The sequence below is a fragment of the Balaenoptera ricei genome, chromosome 17 (assembly GCF_028023285.1).
Source record: "Balaenoptera ricei isolate mBalRic1 chromosome 17, mBalRic1.hap2, whole genome shotgun sequence".
Taxonomy (NCBI): Eukaryota; Metazoa; Chordata; class Mammalia; order Artiodactyla; family Balaenopteridae; genus Balaenoptera; species Balaenoptera ricei.
The window spans coordinates 14,949,787-14,971,828 of NC_082655.1; the positions used below are offsets into that span (position 1 = coordinate 14,949,787).

The following is a 22,042-nucleotide window of genomic DNA, read 5'->3' on the forward strand; positions in this document are numbered from 1 at the left end:
TGTTAAATAAATGAGTCAGGATCTGGATACAAGGTCAATGTCAGAAATAGTCAAGATTCGGGGAAGAAACAGTTAATAAGCAGGAGTCAGGAACTTGGGCTAAAGATGTGCAGGCTAGAATTAACATTTTCAAACTTACAAATTAGGACAAAATAAATAGGGCAAAGGAGGCAGATCCTCAACAGAGAGGGATTGTTTGGGGATGCTGTATTTTCAGCCACACTTGGTTCTGCTGCCTTCTCAGCCGTAAATTAGGCTGCTCAGCTAGCTGTTCCTTTAGCTTTATCAGGATGTGAGGAGAGTATCCACCAGCATGTGTAATTCATTCACATCAGTTTGACCATGAGCTGTTTTACCATCCATGTTTTTTAAAATGGGCTATGAATGGTCTTGCCTCTATTTCTGAAAGTACCTGGAAAAACAAAAACAGTAAACAACATGAAGAAGAAGAAAAAAATTTGCTAATCAAGCCCAGCTTTGACAATCCGGCTTTGTCCCTTAGGGTATAATGGCTAATTCATTAGAATGTGAGGATCCACTACTGAAGAGACACTGAACAATTACAAGTCAGAGCAGTAGTAAAGGAGATTCTTACATCAGATAGGAGGTCATCTTCGAGTCTAAGATTGAGTCTCTTTGGGGGATTACTACTTCAAGCCACCAGAAAAATCACAGATGTTCTGCTTAAATCTCTGTAGAAGGTACATCTTGCCAAAAAAAACCAGTTAGTATATCCCACTTGAAATTGATAGAATTTTTTAAAATTATTGTTTAAGTTTATGGAAATTGGTGCACATTCTTTATCCACAATTTTGAAATCCAAAGAACTCTGGCAAAAATATATGAACATACACACATGCACAACATGCATACAGAGTAACTACGTTGGCAGCAAAACCTGACCTAACTTGAAATCTTTTGGAGTCAGCACCTGACTGGAGCAGACATGAGGCTATAGACAGTCTTTATTTATCTCACTTGTGTGAATGTTCATAAATTTTACTGTAGAAATATTAATATATCTTGATCATGGAATGCCATCTAAGACCCTGCTGGAGTATTATATCGTACATGATATATGTATCATATTACTTTCTTATATTTGAAAAGTGCTGTATTCTGAAACAAATCCAGCCCCAAGGATTTTGGGAAATGGATCATGGACCTTCACATAAAACTGTACATACATACAGGAACCCATCTTATCAGTTTGGTATATTACAACAGGCTTTTTGAAAATATAATTTTGAATTTTAGGGCTATAAATTGACCTACAGTCATATCTAAAATTATATAAAGTCAAGTTATACTGAAATTCTTCTGCTTTGCTGGACTTTGCATTTCTAATATATGCGGTTTGTTTGGCCCTTTATTTCCCATTGTGAACATGGCTCAGTGCTGCTCGATCTTCTGCTGATTCGAATATGGATGATATTTGTAAGCTGCTTCGAAGTACAGGTTATTCGAGCCAACCAGGAGCCAAAAGACCACCCAACTATCCTGAGAGTTACTTCCAGAGGGTGCCTATCAACGAGACCTTCATCAGCATGGTCATCGGTCGGCTAAGATCTGATGATATTTACAACCAGGTGGGGATTAAGTCTATTATTAAATCTATCTTAATAGTTTAAAAGACTGATTTCGCCTTCCTCCTCAATTGCTCCTTTCTTTTCTCCTTCCTCAAAAGAGTAAAAGCAGCTAGAAACGATTTAAAACTTTCTGAGTTGTGCCTTGGAATTGTTAAGGAAAGAGGGATATTAATTAGGGCAGAATTAGAGATTTCAAGGAGGAGATGAGATTTGAGCTATATTTGGAAAGAAGATGCATTCTTTTAGGCATTCAGTTAAGAAATGATTGCTGAGTGTGCAGTATGTGGCTGTCCGTGTGCTTGGTGCTGGGGATCCATTGCTGAAGAAGGCAGGCCCTGGTCCCTACTCATAATGAGCTTGTAGCTGAAGAAAGAAGACAGACAAAAGAATTCCAGTAAACCAAGATGGGTGTTATCTTAGGGGAAGCGCAGAGTGTCGTGAAGCATGTGACAGGGGCAGCAAGATCGCAACAGGTGACAAAGGGGATGTCCGGGCAGCCCAGGCAAATGAGGCAGCATGAGCAGGGTTGGAAAGGCTCACTTTCCTCTCCAGTATGTGTATCATTCACTCACTCAAAATGGTACCAGAGAAAGTTACCATTTGACTTCACTTTCCTAAAGAAAACATAATTTTATGTATTATATATATTTTTTCTTACTAAAAGAGAGTAAAGAGTTGGACCTATGATAACTGGATATCATTTATTACAGAGCACACCTGTTCTGTACAGTTCTTAGGTAGCCTGCTAGTTTTTTGTATGAACATGTTAAGTGTAAATAAAGAGTTTTTGGTTGTTATTTGTTTTGTTTGGTTTTTTAAGACAACTCAAAATGAGGAGCTACCTGCAGATTCCAGGTCTCCATAATATTTGTTTCCATTTATTGAGAATTCAACATGAACCAGAATCATAGGAGGTTTTTTTCGAATACTGTTTTCTCTATTTTTCACAATAATCTTTCAAAATAGACAGCACTATCCTCATGTTGCTGTTGAGAAAAACAAGGCTTAGAGAGCTTACATAATTTTCACAACATCACATAAGTAGGCAACAGAACCATAATTTGAATGCAGGCCTGTATGATTTCAAAGCCCACGCTGTTTCTTTACTGCCTCTCGTTAACTCTTCTATTAACCCTTCTGCCTCTTAGGCGGTCCATTTTGTCCATGTCTCAAGGCAATGTGTTTCAGTTTTCTCCTTGCCCCGTGACCTCTATTAGCACAGGGGTTGAGCTGTGGTTGTGCTGTTTGTCCACCCCCTCTCTGCCCTCCACCTCCCCTGTCCCTAGCTGATTGGACCAGGGCCAGTCACTTGACCCAAGATGGATCAGATTCCCTGTCTCCAGGTAATTTGGAATTGGACCTGAGAAACAATTTCTGGACAGGGGTTTACCCACAACATGCAAGACTTGGAGTTTGGGCAGCCTCATTCTGCCATGTGATGGAGAACAGTCTGGAGAGAGAGAAAAGTTGAGCAAACACATCCAGGGGAGAAACAGTGAAGCCTTTCTGGTTCGAAGCTCCAGGCGCTTCCCAAGACCTGACCACATTCCTGCCTGTGGGCTCCATGAGACATTGCTGTGTCTGTCCTTGTAATAATTTCCTCCCTCTCTGCTCATGGTCCTCGAGGCGCTTTGTACTACGTGGAGCCAGAGATTCCTAATACGTGAGGCAATGGAGCCCTGGGACTCAGCAGCATGTAAAAGACAGAGAAGCAGAACACAAAGCAAGCAGACTGAGAAGAGAGAGTGGTGTCTGGGAAACCAAAGGAGGAGAGAATTTCATTCCTCAGAGAATTTAAGTGAGAGTGCTAAAAAGAGTCCATTGAACTAGCTGACTGTGAGGTTATGAGTGGCCTTAGGGAGTTCCATGATGGAGGTGATGGTGGAGATCAAATGTCAGTGAGTTGAAGAATAAACAGGAAGTGAGAGCACCAGTGAGTGTGGAATCTGCCAGTTCTAAGAGCTTGTCTGTGATGGGAGAGACACAGAAATGGACAACTAGTGGGAGACGCAGGGTTAAATTTTTTTTCTTTTTTTAGGGAAAAGAGTTAGAATTGCAGCAGAGTCAGGGATAGTCAAGAGAATGTCATGTGGCTAGAGATAAGAAAGAAGGTCCTGGTTCCCAATGCCATAATCTGAGAATTGTTTCCAGTGCCCGGGATCCTCAAAGGAGATGGACTTTTGAGAGGCTGATGTGTCCTAGAACTAGGTCATTTATTTGGCACATGTAAGTTCAGCTGTTGCTAACATCTGCCTCTCCTGGTCTGGTCTCTGTCTTGCAGGTCTCAGCGTATCCATTGCCAGAACATCGGAGCACAGCTCTGGCAAATCAGGCCGCCATGTTGTATGTAATTCTCTACTTTGAGCCTTCCATTCTTCATACCCATCAAGCAAAAATGAGAGAGATAGTGGATAAATACTTTCCAGATAATTGGGCAAGTATTGCTATTAGTCTTTTTTTTTCTCTATGATAAACTTGCTGGAGAACTGATTTTTCCATTCTTTTGGCCTGTAATCCAAAGGTCATAATGTTGAAATAATGAAACATAAACTCACTTAAGTAAAATTACTTTAAGTCTGTTGAGTATTTCATAAATCAGGAAGGAATAAATTAGTCAGTAAAATTTCCTGAAGCTCCCATTTGTGTTTTTTTTTTCTTTAAATGTATAGTCTCAAGGTAAAACCTCGTGTTAAAATGTATCTCGCTTTAGCTACTGAGATTGCAACGAAGTTACATAAGCATTTCTTTATTCTTTTCTATTTTATGAATCTAAGCTAGCAGAATTTATCTAATTTGTCACTTTGTGAATAGGAATTGCACATTTATAGTAAGTTTTATCTATAAGCTAATGTTGATGGGGCCAAGGTTTACATTACTGCAAGGATGTGCTTATAACTTTTTAAACATTATTTCACTTAAAAATATTAATTCTTAAAGGTTTAAAACTGACATTGTACTTAATATGTATGAAATGTTTTCTTTGCACATAGAGGTTTTAACAAAGTACAGTGAATTGGATCACATTCTCAGGGAGCAGATTTTATTTCACTTCTTACCAGCTATTATGAGGGACCTGAATGAGGAGCTTTACTGGTGAGAAGAGCAGCCTACAATTAGGAGGTGATGCTTCCTATCCACAGATGAATCATACCCATGTGCTGGGAGTTGAGTAGCCAAGAGGAAAGTTCTGAGAGTCTGGCTTCATTTGCCTAAGCTTAACAAAGAGGTTCTGTCCATAATGCTGTACTCAGAAACACGTTTAGTATTAAGGAAGGTCAAAGTCCAATTACATGATACTTACAAGATACATTCCTGAAAAAGCACCCTGGCACACTGAAAATAAAGGAATTTAAAAAAATAAATAAAATAAATGATATGCCAGACAAATGCCAACCAATAAAAAGCTAGTGAGAAAATATTAGACCACAAAGAGTTTTAAAGGAAAATATTAATAGGGATAAAGAGGGATTGCATATAATTTTAAAAAGAATAAATGTGAAACACAATGCCACTCTGCTCACAAAAATTTGGGGGACAAGTTTAGTTTGATTTTAAGAGTATAAAGGTGAGATGAAAATGTTTGGGAAAACCACTACTCCAGTCAAAGTGTCTACTTTTCTTTCCCCTTTCATTTTTCTTCATCTAGGAATCTTACACACAGCAGTTTGAAAGGAAAACCTTGTTTTAGTTATTTTCCCATGAATAGCAACATTTAATAGTCACTCTTTTTCCCAAGTGCTCATAAGAAAAACACTTCCCTGAATATTTGGAAAATCTTGGTTTTTCACTGGAATGGCATTTAAACTTGAAGGAGTGGGTGATGTCTTCTATAACTTTGTATTTTCCCAGCCCCTTGCCTTGAAGTGAGTAGATATTTAACAAATACTGAACGATTGTCTCCTCTTTCAGGTAATTAGTATTTACATGGGGATCACAGTTAATCTAGCAGATGCTTGGGAACCCTACAAAGCTGCAAAAACTGCTTTAAACAATACCCTGGACCTTTCAAACGTCAGAGAACAGGTAGGTTCTGCCTAATTGGGAGGATTCTCAAACAACTGCACACCTGCTTTAATGGCATAGGAAATGAGCCAAGTAGATTTCCTAATCGATTTGGAAGATGCCCACATAGACATTTTAGTGCAAGGATTAATGAAACGTGAATTTTGCACATTGGAATAAGAGAGGTAATTGTAGATTTTTAACTTATGTGGGCTGTATAAATTGGAGCCTTGGATCCTGAGGAAGATTCAACACCCTAAAATGAACCAGTGTGACATCTGGCCCCAGGTGACTTCATTTACTCCTGCTTAAAGACTGTGTCCTCATGGACAGAGCTCCCTTCACTAGTAGCTAGAATTTTAATGTTTTCGTCAGTAGGATGAGTGTTGAAGATGGTAACTGGATATGGACAATATACCCTTTCACTGTAATTGAAGCTCATCATTTCTGGTGTGTGAAGTAAGCAACAAGACTAAAGACAGGCATCTCCTTAAAGTTGAAATGGCTATATTCTGTCTCTCTGATGAGAACCCAGGGCAGAAGGAAGTAAATACCTGAGTAAACAGAAGAATCAAAATAAAATCTTTTTATTGGGGAGCATACTTGATATTTCTAAACAGTGATTATCTTCCTCAACCTGTCTGTCTGAGTTTTTGAGTTTCCAAATGTGCATAGAATAATACTCACTCAAGGAACTTCAGCATGTTTTATTCAAACAAATTGAATTTCATAAATAATGCACAAAATAATTTCAATTTTGGCACGTCCCCTAGAAATATATTAGAGAAAGTGGCGCTTCCATACTTACTGGCCTCAGAGCATTAATTTTTCATGACTAAAATTCTTTTCCAAAATCACATCTTCTCGTTCATGACATTGCAAGAAGTTCTTCAGAGGCTTCCAATGCCACATCTTGTGGTTGTTTTAAACTAACCTGACTAGGTTAATGATGTTTACCATTTAACTCTTGCTTTAGGTAAAGCAGAATGACCAAATTTCCAAAAAGGCTGGTCAGTTTTGATATGCTGAGATGTATTTCTTTTGTTAAGCTTTTATACGTAGAAACTCACCTTTTGAGTATTTCTGCTCTGCTCTGCCTCGTTTGTCGATATTAACAGGAAGAACGGTCAATTTAGCTTCTGCCTTTGTGTCTCTTTCCATCCAAGTTACGAATAGAAGTGACACCAGGAACCACCCACTCCAGTTCTCCAGTTTACATTTGAAGAGACCAATACTCAGAGGTTAAATCCAAAATCACACCAATATTTCTAGATGTTAGTCTCTCAGTTCTAAGTCCAGTGCTCTTTTCAAAAATGTCCGATAAGCCACTTGCCTTTGAGCCTTATCAACTACAGTCTGTGTGCTATTTGTCTCATACAGAAATGTTATTATTTGTCGAGGGATTCTTTTGAGTGTGATTCACTTTCAAGATAAGTGATTCTCTCTTTCTTTGAAATGTAATTCAGGTTTTTTTTTCTTTTCACAGGCAAGCAGATACGCGACTGTCAGCGAAAGGGCGCACGCACAAGCGCAGCAGTTCCTGAAAGAAGGTTGTCTGAGGGAGGATCTGGTTCTGGATAACATCCCAAGGCTTCTGAACTGCCTGAGAGACTGCAACGTCACCATTCGATGGCTGATGCTTCACACCGCAGACTCAGGTAACGCACGAAAAAGTGCGACCATCTGTACTCATCCATATAAAGGCGTTCCGAACCCAGATCTGTTGCGTGTTGTAAAGTGGTTTAGCCCTTGGATGAGAATCAAGCTGCTTTTCTAAGTTAGTCATTTTTGTGTCAATTTGGATAAAGCAGTGGCCCACCTGAACAGCCCCTGTGTCAGGTCCTGTTAGGTGCTTGGGAATATGAGGAAATTTACCTCCCAAGTTTGAGGAGCTTGTCACTGGTCAGACTGAGGAGATCAGATGTCTACATGTGAAAAAGTATAGCTGCAGATCTGTAGTAGGCAGAATAATGGCTTCCCACCCCACCCTCCCAAAGATGTCCATGGCCTAGTCCCTGGAACCTGTGGGCATGTTATATTACATGGCAAAGGGGGAGTCAAGGTGCAGATGGAATTCATGTTGCTAATCAGCTGATCTTAAAGTAAGGAGATTATCCCAGTGGGCCCAGCATAGTTACAAGTATCCTTAAACTGGGAAGAGGGAAGCAGAAGAGTCAGAACTAGACAGATGGCATCATGAAAAAGACTCAGTAGACCACTGCTGGCTTTAAAGATGGAAAGGGCCACAAGCAAAGGAGTACAGGCAGCTTCTGGATGCTGGAAAAGACAAAAAAACTGTTTTCCCCTGGAGCCTCCAAAAAAGAACACAGCCCTGCTGCTACCTTGATTTTAGCCTAGTGAAACCCATTCTGATTTCTCACCTCTGGAACTATGGGAGAATAAATTTGTGTCATTTTTAAGCCACTGAGTTTATGGTAATTTGTTACAGCTGCAATAGGAAACTAATACAAGGGCCAAGGCAGCACCTAACAGCCAGATGTGTAAAATAGCTGGTAGGATTTGAGTCCGGAGCCCAGAGCAGAAGAGAAACATTGCTTGGGGTGGAAGGGCAGAGGCGGTCTAACAAGGCTCCACAGAGGGGACAGGAGCTGACGAGCCCTTGATAGGATTTTATAGTAAAAAGCAGAAGAAAGTCTAGTCTGGGGCAATGATGGAAGAAAAGTATGATTTTGGAAGGACAGAAAAACACGGCTCCACTTTGCTGAGGAACTGGCTAGACCCTGGTGCTTAATTATGGTAGATGGGGTCTTAATCTTTTCTGGGTCATGATCCTCTCTGAGACCCTATTGGCCATCAGGCTCAGGAGCTTTTCTGCCGCACGGCTTTCAGAATCTTAGTTCCCCAGCCAGGGATTGAACCTGGGCCTATGGCAGTGAAATTGCAGAGTCCTAACCACTGGACCACCAGGGAATTCCCTAAGCCCATGAGTTTAAAACCCCTGGATTAATAGTAGAAAATTAAGTAGGTTGGACTAATACCTGAGCTTATTTGGAGCTGACGCAGTCCTCATACTTAGTAAATGCTCGATCAATATTAATTACTAAAGAGTTCCCTCATCCAGAGCTGCATACTCCTTCCCCTAAGAGTGGTGTCATTCAGCAGCTCTGGAAAGCCAAGCCTCTGCTTTTTGTTTTTCACTCAACTAACTTTTCTTGAGCACCTACCCTGGTCCCGCTTTCAACACCTCCTTGTTCTTTCAAGTAAGACTGTGTCTCTCAAAGAAAAACTGTCCACGCCGGATAATCCTGCAGCCTCCCTCGGTAACACAGTAGCCCCGTCTCCCAAACCCTCCAGGCAAGATGCCCTTGACGCTTCCTCTAGCTGCCCCCTGTCTTCGCATCCTGTGAGAGGTCAGCAGTGAGAACAGCAGGTGGACTTCCTCATCCTTCATCTCTTTGAAAACGTGGAGTTGCTCTTCAGCCTTCCCTCTTCACGCCAGAAATCTCCAGCTTCTTAAATCTTTCCCACAAATGCTGCTTTCCAGTTTTGTTTTGTTTTGTTGTTTTCATCATTTCGATTCTTGGCCTAGATCTCTCTCCAATTTACAGTTTACTCTCAGCATGAATACAGGGCCGAATCATCTAATGGACTAGTCTTTAATTAGTCGAGTTTATGTTTAACATAAAATCCAGTCCTAATTTGAGGATTTTACTACATTGACTCAGCTTGTAATCTTCTTTACCAAAAGTCTTACATTCTGAAGCATATAAACAACTCAAGCCCTCTCTTTATCCTATCATAAAGGCAACTGTGGGTTTCTAGTGACTCAGCCTCCTCTTCGTCTTCTGGACGACTGTGCCTACATTCTGGAAGCCAGTGGTCTCCTGGATTTGTGCCCCTGCCAGGGACAGCCTCGGCTTACCAGGGTTCTCTGCTTCTCTCATCCGCCACATCTGTTTCCATTTCTGAGCTGGCAATTGTCTGACCTGATCGCACAAGGTCAGAATTTACAAGAATCAAATGATTTGCCTATCTGGTTGTGAGTCATATGTGGGAAAAGTAACTGCTTATTTAGCTTTTATGGTGTTTTGGCCATGGCGTGCAGAAAGGAAGGCGCAGATTTCTCATTTTCCCTCCTGTTAACTTGCTGGAGCTAATTGTTAATGCACAGTGATGTCTCCTATCCAAAAATGAAAGCAAATTAATATCAGAAGATTTCTTGTTGAATTAGAGTTAACATAAAGACAAGTGGAACTCCTTCCAAGTTCGTTTTTTTTTCTGTTTTTTTTTTTAAGTTAGGCAATCATGAAGCTGAAAAATTGTCTCTGTGTGATCAATGTCATCAGTGCCAATATATTTCTTCCTAGGGAGTTCTGGAGAACACATGGTAATTCAGAACTCTGCAGTTCCCCATGAAAACTGAGCCCTCCTCCAGGTTGTCATGAGTCTCCTTCTGATGGAGTAACTTGGAAATCAATATGTAAAATAGCCTTGCTCAGGCTTCACCGTAACTGAAGCACCAAAAACACCATTGACATGTGCTTGTAAAGCATGGTCATTCTGTACATGCCGGACTTCCTAAGATGCTGATGGGAGGGCTTGGAAAGCAGGAGTGAACACGGGTGATACTAGAGCAACTATCAGGGTCCTTGTACCTTATCAGCTGTGAACTTTCTGACAATGTTTATTGTCTTAAAGTTTTTATTTTGACTTTATTTGCAGTCTAAGTAGTTTTTACTTGTAAACATTTTACCTTATCCTATTTTCTTTTTCTTTCTTACATAAATAATTGACCCCGTAAACCAATTTCAGCAAATATCAGTATTTTTTATCCTATATATGTTTTTAACATAATTTTTATTTTATTTGAAATGATTTAGCTTGGCAACTGAGAGGCTGACCAGGGAATCAAGACATCTGGTGTCTTATCCCTGGGTCATCACTGCCTAATGTTGTGAACTTGGCCTTGTAGCCATAACCTCTCTGGGTCTAGGTGGTGGATAATCCAGAAAGCTCTGAGTGCCAGTCATGCCTTTACAAAGAGCAGAATGGTCTCAGGTCTGGTTCTTCCTCTTTGGAGGTGCCACATCTTTGTGTGGGTAGCCTTGCTTCCCTGTTGTATCAGTGGTCCCAAGACCACCCCAGGTTCAGTGCTTTACTAGACTCAGCATATAGTAGTATTTATGGCTATGATTTGTAACAGGAAAAAGATAGAAAGCAAAATCAGCAGAGGGAAAAGGTGCCTGAGGTGAAGTCTAGAGGAAACCAGGCACAAGCTTTTAAGAGTTCTCTCCTGATAAGTCACACAGGATGCATTTAATTCCCCTAGCAATGAGTTGTGGCTGTATGTGCGAAATGTTGTCAACCAGGGAAGCTCATTAGAAACTCAGTGCCCAGGATTTTATTGGGGGCTCATCAAGGCAGCTTCTACCTGGCAGGTAACAAAATTCCAAACTCCCAGAGGAAAGCAGGTGTTCATAATAAACCACATTGTACAAAGAGTTAAAGCATGGTGGGCCATTCTTACCAGTTCTCAAAATGGTGGGAACTCTTCCAAAATCCAAATTCCCTAATGCCAGCCAAGAGCCGGCCTTGCAAACAAGGCTTTTTGAAGATGGCAGTCTCGGGCCTGCTGTGTTAAATCTTTTCTGCACCCTTGTCCATAGTTGAATGGCAGAGATCAATGCTTAAAACAAAAGCAGCTTCAAGCAGGACACAAGGAGGCCACACACTTAGGAAATGGTGCCGAAAGGCTCGACCCATCATACTGGACAGTCGATAACAAACCACCCACACGATGCTTACAAAATTTGGAAACACTGTTCTCAGTTTGCTTTTTTCATTCAACAGTACATCACGATGACATTCCATGTCAGATTCAGTGTCATATTTAACAGCTCAATTGTGCGTACTCCATAGCATGGGTGTAATATAATTTATTTTACTACCTATTATTGATATACATTTTGCTTATTACTTTTTAAATGCTTAAAAGGGAAATGAAAGTATTTAAGAATTCATCTTATTTATTATAGATATTTTCTACACATTTAATAAATTGGAAACTCTTTTCTCCCATGTCTAGCCTGTGACCCAAACAACAAACGCCTTCGTCAAATCAAGGACCAGATTCTAACAGACTCTAGGTACAATCCCAAGATCCTCTTTCAATTGCTGTTGGATACTGCACAATTTGAGTTTATACTCAAAGAGGTAAAAATATTGAATGAATGATCACCAAAGTCTTAGTATTTTATGCTTAAAATTTTTTTTAAAGATTAGGGTTTTGTAGCTGTGTCTCTGATTCAGGCTACAGATTCTAGCTGTCTGAGATCATTCTTACAGGAAAAGGACAGGATTAAACAACAAGCATTTAGTGCCTACTGTCATTAGGGATACAGTGATAGAAAAAATGCACCAGATGGTGGCAGTTACAGTCTAATGAGGCATGCGGACAGTAATCAGAGAATTACACAAATGAAAATGAATAAAAACGGGTATACGCTGTATAGGAGAGGAGCATAGTTCTCTGGGTACCTAAAATAAAGGGTCCTGTCCTAGCTTTGACGACTTCCCTGAGAAGAGAAGCAAGAGTTTCAGAAGGGAGCTGAGGAAGGAACCTGTCAGAGTTAGCTAAGACAAAGATGGGGGAGCATGATGGAGAACATTCCAGCGAGAGGACAGAATATGTCTAAGTCTTCTTGGGTAGGGAAGAGCCTGGCCAGTTCAAGGATCTGAAAGCCCAGTTGGCTGCAGGGGAGAGAATGCAAGAGAAAGGTGGTAGGAAGTAAGGTTGACAGGTGGGCAGCCTGCGCTGGGCCTTGCAGGGTGTTAGTCTTCATCTTAAAAGCCATGAGAACCTATTGAAAAGGGCCTAAGTAGGGTGGTAGTTTGCATTTTAACAAGGTTGACCTAAGGACCTTGAGGATTTGAGTTCAGTCAAGGAAATTCTGGGCTTGGTCTTACTCCTAAAAAAGCCTCTATGGACATAATAAAAATCACAGATGCCTGGGAATGTCCAGGTTCTGTAAAAGTAACTTTGGGTGTTTGGATCAGGTGGCCTCAGGAACTAGCCCCAGACATTAATGCCAGTTCAGAACCAACACTCGCCTTGCCTCAGTTGGTCTGAGAGCCACTGTCTAAGAGATGGTCTAGCTTTTGCCCCCCAATTTGTATGAAGTAGTAATGCTTAAGAGGTGGCATCAGACTGATGTTAGGCACCTATTTTTATAATAAATTGGGTTTCGCTCAGGCTTTCTTAGTAAACCGCCTAAGCTGGATTTTCTCTTAAATCGGTAAATCTCTTCTGTCTCTTCAACAGATGTTCAAGCAAATGCTTTCAGAAAAGCAGGCCAAATGGGAATATTACAAGAAGGAGGGCTCAGAGCGGATGACGGAGCTTGCTGATGTCTTTTCAGGAGTGAAACCCCTAACCAGAGTGGAGAAAAATGGTAATTGCTGAAGAGGAATTATTGGTGTGTTTGAAAAGTATACACAGATTATTAGAAACCAGCAGAGTAAAAAGTCATTACTGTGTCCTCATTGTATGCTGGGATGTTGCTAATGAAGATCAGAAGTTTAGTTTTGGCTGCTCTAGCCTTGTGCTCCCTTGGGCAATCTCATATTCTCTCTGGACTTCAGGTTTCTTATCTTTGAAGTAGGAGGTTGGGCTAAATCATGGGTTCTTGTACTCCGGTTCATAAATACAATAGTATTTTATAGACATATCCTCCCCCCACCGCCATAGTATGCAAAACTGGTGTGTCATTAGTGTGTAATTTTATGTGCATGGGGACGGGGGCATAACTTTCATGATCTTCTCAGAAGGTTACTTCACCCAAGAATATTAATGACTGCTAACATAAATGATATCTAAGAGTCTTGTGTTCCAGTCCTATTTGGTTCTTCTTCACTGGCGCATCTGCCATCTAGTGGCACAAGAGGGGACCTGCAGACTGTTCTGAAACATCATAGCTCAAGTTTTACTTTAACAATTTTAATCTTGCTACTTTTAGGAAATTTTATCTATAGGAAAATTGTGGTATCACTTAAAATTTTTGAAGGATCCTTTCCTATAGATAGGATCCTTTCAAATTGCCCCTGAAAGACCATTCTGAATTTTAAGATGACAAATTAAACTATTTTTTTTTGATGCTTAATATTTGTTTTAACTGTCAAATTTATTTCCGATAAAGTTAATTATATAGTAGAATTGATGAATAATATAGATTTTTATTTAAAATAGCTTCACTATTGTTAATCAATACAAGCTTATGACTATTATATTTGATTTATTTGTTGCTGGTCAAAAAATATTTCCAAATTACATAAATATTCCTATTGGAAAAACTAGAGCAGTTTCTAATGGTGTGATATAAATTGGCAACATGTTTTGCAGGTCAGCATATTGTATCTAAAAAAACAAAGAACCACCAGGACCAATTTAACCAGATTAGTTTTCTAATCAGACACATTAATCTGTATTCTAGTCTTTTTTAAGTTCTTATAAATACCAGCAATGTTTCAAAGGTTATTCAGAACAATATCTTATACTTTTTTGGCTCTATAGCATATTTCAGTTAGGAAGTACTTTCACAGATATTTCTCATTTGATCCTTACAACCCTGTGAGATAAACATCTTTATTATTTTATAATCACTTGCCGAGGGTAACAAAGGTCCAGAGCCTGTATCTCACTCATTACCTCGTGTGTCCTTTCAGCTACTCCGTAGCTGTCCCTCGGTCCTACAAAAAATCTTTAAAATTATAGCTAGTTCTTTATGTCAATTCTTAAAATAACTTAGATTATAAGCCCTTATGTGCTTTTATTAAAGTGAAATCATTCCATTGATAAAACAAAAAACCTTTACAGAATCAACTTGGTGAGGTGAAAATAGCGAAGCCTTTGACGGTTTGCACGTCCTGGCTCTTCCATTTAGTAACTGTGTGACGCAGCAGAGGGTTCTTAATTATCTCTGGGCATCAGCTTCCTCATCTGAGAAATGGCTTTTAATTCCTACTCCATAGATTTTTGTGAAAATTAAATGAGACTAAGCTTAAAACTTGGCCTGATTCACTGAGGGTCCTCAGAGCATGTTAATGGCCTTCCCCATCTCTGCCTTGAGAAATGCCTGGCTGGTTTGTGAGCGCAAATGGCGCCACCTAATCCATTCAGACTCCCCACAACTCACCACTCACACTTCACCCTCCTGCATGTTGGTCCCTCTTTGCCCTCCAAGACACGCCATTGTCATTTTGCCCCAAAGACTCTGCTCATGTCTGTCTCTTCATCTAGGGACAGATTTTCCCTCTCCCTTCCTCTGCCTGTCCTGACCTCTACCCATCCTCTTAACTCTGTGTCACATCCTTCAGTTCCTTCCTGACTCCTCCCCACCTGCACTACCGTCTTTGCACACATCAGTTTACAACATTTATTGGGTGGGCCAAAAGGTTTGTTCAGATTTTTCCGTAAGGTGGCTCTAGTAGCACTTAGTTGTCTTTAACTTCATTCGAAACAATTTTGTTAGATTGTATGTGACACCTGTCACATCAGCATGCATTTAAAAAAAGACTTATAAAAATTGGTGAATTTTTGAATAGCCATTTTAATATGGAAGATGGAAGAAAAAAAGCAACATTTTCGACATATTATGTTTCAAGAAAGGTAAAAAACGCAACTGAAACACACACAAAGGTTTGTGCAGTTATGGAGAAGGTACTGTGACTGATCGAACGTGTCAAAAGTGTTTTGCAAAGTTTCGTGCTGGGGATTTCTCTCTGGAAGATGCTCCACAGTCAGGTAGACCGGTTGAATTCGATAGCAATCAAATTGAAACAATAATTGAGAACAATCAACGTTTTACCACATGGGAGATAGCCGACATACTCAAAATATCCAAATCAAGAATTGAAAGTCTGGGCTTCCCTGGTGGCACAATGGTTAAGAATCCACCTGCCAATGCAGGGGACATGGGTTCGAGCCCTGGTCCGGGAAGATCCCACATGCCGTGGAGCAACTAAGCCTATGCGCCACAACTGCTGAGCCTGCATTCTAGAGCCCCCTAGCCACAACTGCTGAGCCCATGTGCCACAACTACTGAAACCCGTGCTCCTAGAGCCCATGCTCCGCAACAAGAGAAGCCACGGCAATGAGAAGCCCGTGCACCACAACGAAGAGTAGCCCCCGCTCACCGCAACTAGAGAAAGCCCACGCACAGCAATGAAGACTCAAGGCAGCCAAAAATAAATAAAATAAATCAATTAAAAAAAAAGTTGAAAGTCATTTGCACCAGCTTGGTTATGTGAATCGCTTTGATGTTTGGGTTCCACATAAGTGAAGCAAAAAAAACCTTCTTGACCATATTTCCACATACGATTCTCTACTGAAACGTAATGAAAACGTTCCGTTTTTAAAACAAATTGTGATGGGCAATGAAAAGTGGGTACTGTACAATAATGTGGAACGGAAGAGATCGTGGGGCAAGCGAAATGAACCACCACCAACCACACCAAAGGCCGGTCTTCATCCAAAGAAGGTGATGTGTATACGGTGGGATTGGAAGGGAGTCTTCTATTATGAGCTCCTTCTGGAAAACCAAATGATTAATGCCAACAAGTACTGCTCCCAGTTAGACTAACTGAAAGTGGCACTCGACGAAAAGCGTCCAGAATTAGTCAACAGAAAATGCATAATCTTTCATCAGGATAACTCAAGACTACATGTTTCTTTGATGACCAGGCAAAAACTTACAGCTTGGCTGGGAAGTTCTGATTCATCTGCTGTATTCACCTGGCATTGCACCTTTGGATTTCCCTTTATTTCGGTCTTTACAAAATTCTCTTAATGGAAAAAATTTCAGTTCCTTGGAAGACTGTAAAAGGCACCTGGAACAGTTCTTTGCTCAAAACCATAAAAAGTTCTGGGAAGATGGAATTATGAAGTTGCCTGAAAATTGGCAGAAAGTAGTGGAACAAAAGTGTGATTACGTTGTTCAATAAAGTTCTTGGTGAAAATGAAAAATGTGTCTTTTATTTTTACTTAAAAAACCAAAGGTACTTTTTGGCCCACCCAAAACTTGGGCGTTTAACCCTTTTCTGCCAGGTGTTATAAACTAAGCTATTTATATAGAAAGTTTTATCTCTTCTACTAGGACACATGCCGGAGGCATTTTTGTTGTTATTGTTTCGAAAATTCCTAAGACCAATGTTAGGTACATAGTAAAAGCTCTGTGACTAAGAGCTAGATTTGTAAAGGATTACTTAATTAAATTCAAAGCCACCACTGCAGGAATTCTGGGATTTCAGTAGAAATTTCAGTCTTTTCTTGTTTCTGTATTAATAGAAAATCTTCAAGCTTGGTTCAGAGAGATCTCAAAACAAATATTGTCTTTAAATTATGATGATTCTACTGCTGCGGGCAGAAAAACTGTGCAACTAATACAGGCTTTGGAAGAGGTAAGGAAAGTCTTTTTAAATGACAGTTCTCGGATCATGAATCATACTTTTTGACCTACCCAGCAGTCTGCTGGAAATATATTTAAGAGAATATTTTATCAGAAGCAAAAGCAATATAAATTAATGTGTTCACTGTAATATTATATACAGTGCCCTAAAATTGAGAAAATACTTAAATGACAATAATAAAGAGAATGGTAGTAAAAATTATGATACTTCAATTTGCGGGAACATGCAGTCTTGGAAAAAAAATTATGAAGACAGTATAGAAACATTGGGAAAACTGTGGTAAGGAGGTAAAAGCAAAAACAAAATTACATTGCATGTGCTACTTTTAGGTTTGTAAAAAGTGTGTGCCTTGGGGAGAAAACCTGGAAAGGGATGGATACACAAAAATGAGAATAGTTGTATAACGATCATACGCTTTAAAGTGATGTATTTTTTCTGAAAAAAAGTTTTCTTTTATCTACTTAAAAATGATTGTACAAAAAAAAGGAATTATACCTCCACGCTCCTTTTTTTTATAATATCCTTTTTTTTATTTTCTATTTTTTTAATTTTGGCCACACCACGCAGCTTGCGGGATCTCAGTTTGCCAACCTGGGATTGAACCCAGGCCACGGCAGTAAAAGGGCCAAGTCCTAACCACTAGACCACCAGGGAATTCCTATACCTCCACACTCTTAAAAGTTTAATTGTATGTTTAACCAGGAAAATAAAAGCATCAGAACAATAAACATATATATTATATGAAACATCATCCACCCTCATCTGGAACCCTTTCCAATTGATATAAGTGTACATTAATACTTTTTTCACTTGCAAGACTTTCTTATAGGCTCTTTCTCATTTTTGCAAGGATTTTAGGATGGCCACTATTATAGCAACACAGTATAATGCTCCATTGTTAGCATGCCAGTTTCCCTAGCTATTCCAGAACAATTGCTCACTTGTGCTATTTCTATTTTGGTTGTTTTTTGGATTTTCTAGTCTATAGTACCACTATAAGCAACTTTGTAAATCTCTGATACTTTTTCTCTTTTGCATTATTTCTTTTGACATATAGCCCAGGCCCCTTGAATTATGTACTTAAAATGTCAAAACGCTGTGGAATCATTATTTTGTTTTAAAGAGCCCATCAAAAGAACTTAAAAATGTGCAAGTGCCAGCACCTTGGTTGTGATGTGACTTATTTTGTTTTTTAACAATCCTGCAAATCTTCAGAATTAGAAGGACTTTCCAATACATGTTTATTGATACTGAAATGGAAAATGGGAGTATTCGCTTATTACGTCATACATGTACAGGATAAGAAATAGTGGAACATTTTCTAATCTCAGAAATTATGCATTGTTTTCTGACTTGGCTTATACATTTCTGAAATTATAATTTGAAATTAAAATTTTGCCAAGACATTCTTAGTAAGTAGTGTGCTTTATTGGAAGTGTTTTCAAGGAAAAGTGAACACTATACAGGCCATTCAGAATTTTAAAATCCAGTGTGTTTATGTAACTCAGGTTCAAGAATTTCACCAGTTGGAATCAAATCTACAAGTGTGTCAATTTCTTGCTGATACTCGCAAGTTTCTCCACCAAATGATCCGAACCATTAACATTAAAGAGGAGGTCCTGATCACAATGCAGATCGTTGGGGACCTTTCTTTTGCTTGGCAGTTAATTGACAGGTAATGTGGACAGCCTGGCATTTGTCCTCAATGAAGGCCATTATGAATGTTTCCTTACCATTTATCTCTTTTTACAGTTTCACATCTATCATGCAAGAGAGCATAAGGGTAAACCCATCCATGGTCACTAAACTCAGAGCTACATTCCTAAAGGTAAGCAGATAACAGTAAGATTGCATTCTCAGTTACTAGGGAAGAGTTGGCCTTCATTATTACCTCATTCATTAATTCAGTTCAAGATTTCACCCTTTTAGAAAGTTGGTTAATTTAAGTATTTTTATAGACTGAAAATTGTTAGCAAGTTTTTCATGAGAGCATAGTTGCAAAAGATGCCGGAAATAAAGTTTGAATTAATAATAGAAGTTGTAGTGTCTTAGAGAAAATTGTTTTTAAATGAAGAAATAGATGTTTTTAAAGTTTTACAGGATACTAAAAATGTGTGTCCTATGGGTCCTTTATTCCCTAGACATGAATAAAATCCTTTTACTTATTCATTTAAAAAAAATTCTTGTTGAGCCTCTGCTACAATCTAGGATCTCCTCTAAAGGTTAGGGAATAATGTTAAACAACACAGGCATAGATTGGCCCTTCTCTCAAGGTAATTTCATTTCGTGATAAATGAACAAATAATTTACTCAATGTCTTCTGATGGAATTACCATATGTATCAATTCTGAGGTGCACTTTCATATTTTAACATCTCTGTAATTGGGATGTGTTGTATAATTGATGGCATATCATAGTTTAGTTGTCAGCATGTTTTTTCTTTTTGAGCAGTGCATAAAATAATGGCACTTCTTACAAGCCATGTCATCTTAGTTTAGACTCAATATGGTAGTCCATCAATCAGAATGTCTGATTTCCATAGAGGAGTAGCTGCCTTCTGTAGCTCAGTGGCTCACATTTGACCATGCAGGAGAATCACCTGGAAGGCTTGTCACAGCCCAGATTGCTGGGCCCCAGCCCCGGCGTTTCTGATTAAGTGAATCTGCACGGGGCAGAGAATCAGCATCTCTGACAAGGTTTCAGGCGATGCTGTTGCTGCTGGTCCAGGGACCACAGTTTGAGAACCACTGCCGTAGCAGGTGACTCTCATTTTAAAAACTGTATCTTGTCAGAAACTATGAATGACACTGATGAAGTTCAGTAGTTGTTGCTCTCTTTTGGGCAAAGCCCAAGAGTTTTGTTGTATGTTACTATTTCTGGAAAAAGAGAGATTTCTAGGACTTTTTTTTTTTTTTTTTTTTTTTATGGCTGTGTTGGGTCTTCGTTTCTGTGCGAGGGCTTTCTCTAGTTGTGGCAAGCGGGGGCCACTCTTCATCACGATGCGTGGGTCTCTCACCATCGCGGCCTCTCTTGTTGCAGAGCACAGGCTCCAGACGCGCAAGCTCAGTAATTGTGGCTCACGGGCCCAGTTGCTCCCTGGCATGTGGGATCTTCCCAGACCAGGGCTCGAACCTGTGTCCCCTTCATTGGCAGGCAGATTCTCAACCACTGCGCCACCAGGGAAGCCCTCTAGGACTTTTTGAAACAGAGAAACAGATATATCTTATTTTCCTTCCAGCTTGCCTCTGCCCTTGACCTGCCCCTTCTCCGTATTAATCAAGCAAATAGCCCTGACCTTCTCAGTGTTTCTCAATATTATTCTGGCGAATTGGTGTCCTATGTGAGAAAGGTAAGAAATGCATCAAGGTGATGTTTATTTTAATGGCAAACTGACTGCTGTTTTAAATACAAACGATGTGCTTGGGACCCTGAAAAAAGTACACCTGTGTTCCTTTCCCTTATCCTTTTTTTTTTTTTAATTGAAGTATAGTTAATTTACAACGTTGTGTTAGCCTCAGGTGTACAGGAAAGTGCTTCAGTTTTACATATTTATAGGTTATTTCAAGACATTGAATATAGTTCCCTGCAGCAGGTCCTTGTTATTTATCTATTTTATACATAATAGTGTTGTATACCTTTCCCTTATTCTTAATTTAATTCCAGAAATTTGCAGTACCTGAAAATAAACTTATTCTTACCGGTACTGTGGGTGTGCAGCTGTGTTTTTACTTTCAAAGAACTTTCATACCTATTTTTTAAATGCTGATGGTATTAACCCCCATTTTATAGGTGTAGAGATTGAGAAACAGAGATCTTGGTGACTTCTTTGAAGTCATAGTTGGTAAAAGAGCCAGATCTAGATCCAGCACATTCTAGTTGGAACTTAATCAAAGTTTTCAGGAGCATTTTGGTCCTTGTTTCAACAACTTATGGTGTAGCATAGAGCCAGACAGGCCTGGATTCAAAATTTTCCCGTGTCACATACTAGCTGAGGGCTCTACAGCCATGTTACTTAATAACATCTCTGAACCTCAGCCTTTTAGAAATTTGTAATGTGGAAATGATACATCTTCTGCATCATTTCTATGAGAATTAGCTCTCTATCCCGTGAGCAATTAATATTTGAAGGAAAGTAGCCCTGTGCCTGAGAGCAGTTGTTAAAATAGCTCTTGTGAGGCCCTTAGCATCCTTTCCTGCAGACGAAGGGCTGTTCATAGACACGGGCACCGTGCCTACTGTCACCATACCATTTAGCAGCTAAGAAATAAAATAGAGGTTCATTTGTTTTTTTCCTCTTTTCCCTTTCATTAAAGGTTTTGCAGATCATTCCGGAAAGCATGTTTACTTCCCTTCTAAAGATCATAAAGCTTCAGACCCACGATATCATTGAAGTGCCGACCCGCCTGGACAAAGACAAGCTGAGGGACTATGCCCAACTCGGCCCACGATACGAGGTGCTGTGTCCCTTTGACTTCTGCCTTTTGATGTTTAAACCCCCAAACCATGAAATAGCACAGCTCTGTGTCACCTGCCATATCCCCAGGACCACCGGATCAATTCTGATTTATTGATATTTTTCCACACTCTCAACAATAACCAGGTTTTGCCATTTCAGTGCAATTATACCTTCATTGGTTAACTTGTCCTGGTGTCATTCACGGCCTCGCCTGCCAGAATGTTCTCAGAGGGAGTAGAGCTCAGCGGGTTACTTTTCTTTTGAATAGTCTCAGCACATCAACCTTTTTTCTCTTTGGGCTACATTGCCTAGACTTTTCCCATTCAAGTTCCTGCTTTGTACACAAAATCAGTGGTTCAAAATGATCCATATTCCATGAACCACTTCCTGCAGCCAGACTTTTAAGGCCACTCCACAATTAAGCAGCCTTAGAAATTGTTCTTCCCAAAACACCTCTGCTTTTCTTTTTCCCTGAACTTAAAGATGTGAAAAATAAAATCAAGTGAAATTTGAAAATGTGATAACAAGCATCAGTTTCATATCCTCTGACACAACTCCAAACGTTACATCA

At 39.7% G+C, this 22,042-nt stretch overlaps 1 protein-coding gene across 1 annotated transcript in view; it reads left to right on the plus strand.

The window, feature by feature from the left end:
• WASHC5 (WASH complex subunit 5) overlaps positions 1-22,042 on the plus strand; it is a 56,447-nt gene that overhangs the window by 8,903 nt on the left and 25,502 nt on the right. Inside the window, exons 6-16 of the mRNA XM_059901162.1 lie at positions 1,397-1,589; positions 3,871-4,023; positions 5,499-5,612; positions 7,078-7,249; positions 11,638-11,765; positions 12,874-13,003; positions 16,894-17,006; positions 18,524-18,690; positions 18,768-18,843; positions 20,254-20,364; positions 21,329-21,469. Coding sequence (XP_059757145.1) covers positions 1,397-1,589; positions 3,871-4,023; positions 5,499-5,612; positions 7,078-7,249; positions 11,638-11,765; positions 12,874-13,003; positions 16,894-17,006; positions 18,524-18,690; positions 18,768-18,843; positions 20,254-20,364; positions 21,329-21,469 — 1,498 coding nt within the window. The remainder of the gene's footprint in view (positions 1-1,396; positions 1,590-3,870; positions 4,024-5,498; positions 5,613-7,077; positions 7,250-11,637; positions 11,766-12,873; positions 13,004-16,893; positions 17,007-18,523; positions 18,691-18,767; positions 18,844-20,253; positions 20,365-21,328; positions 21,470-22,042) is intronic.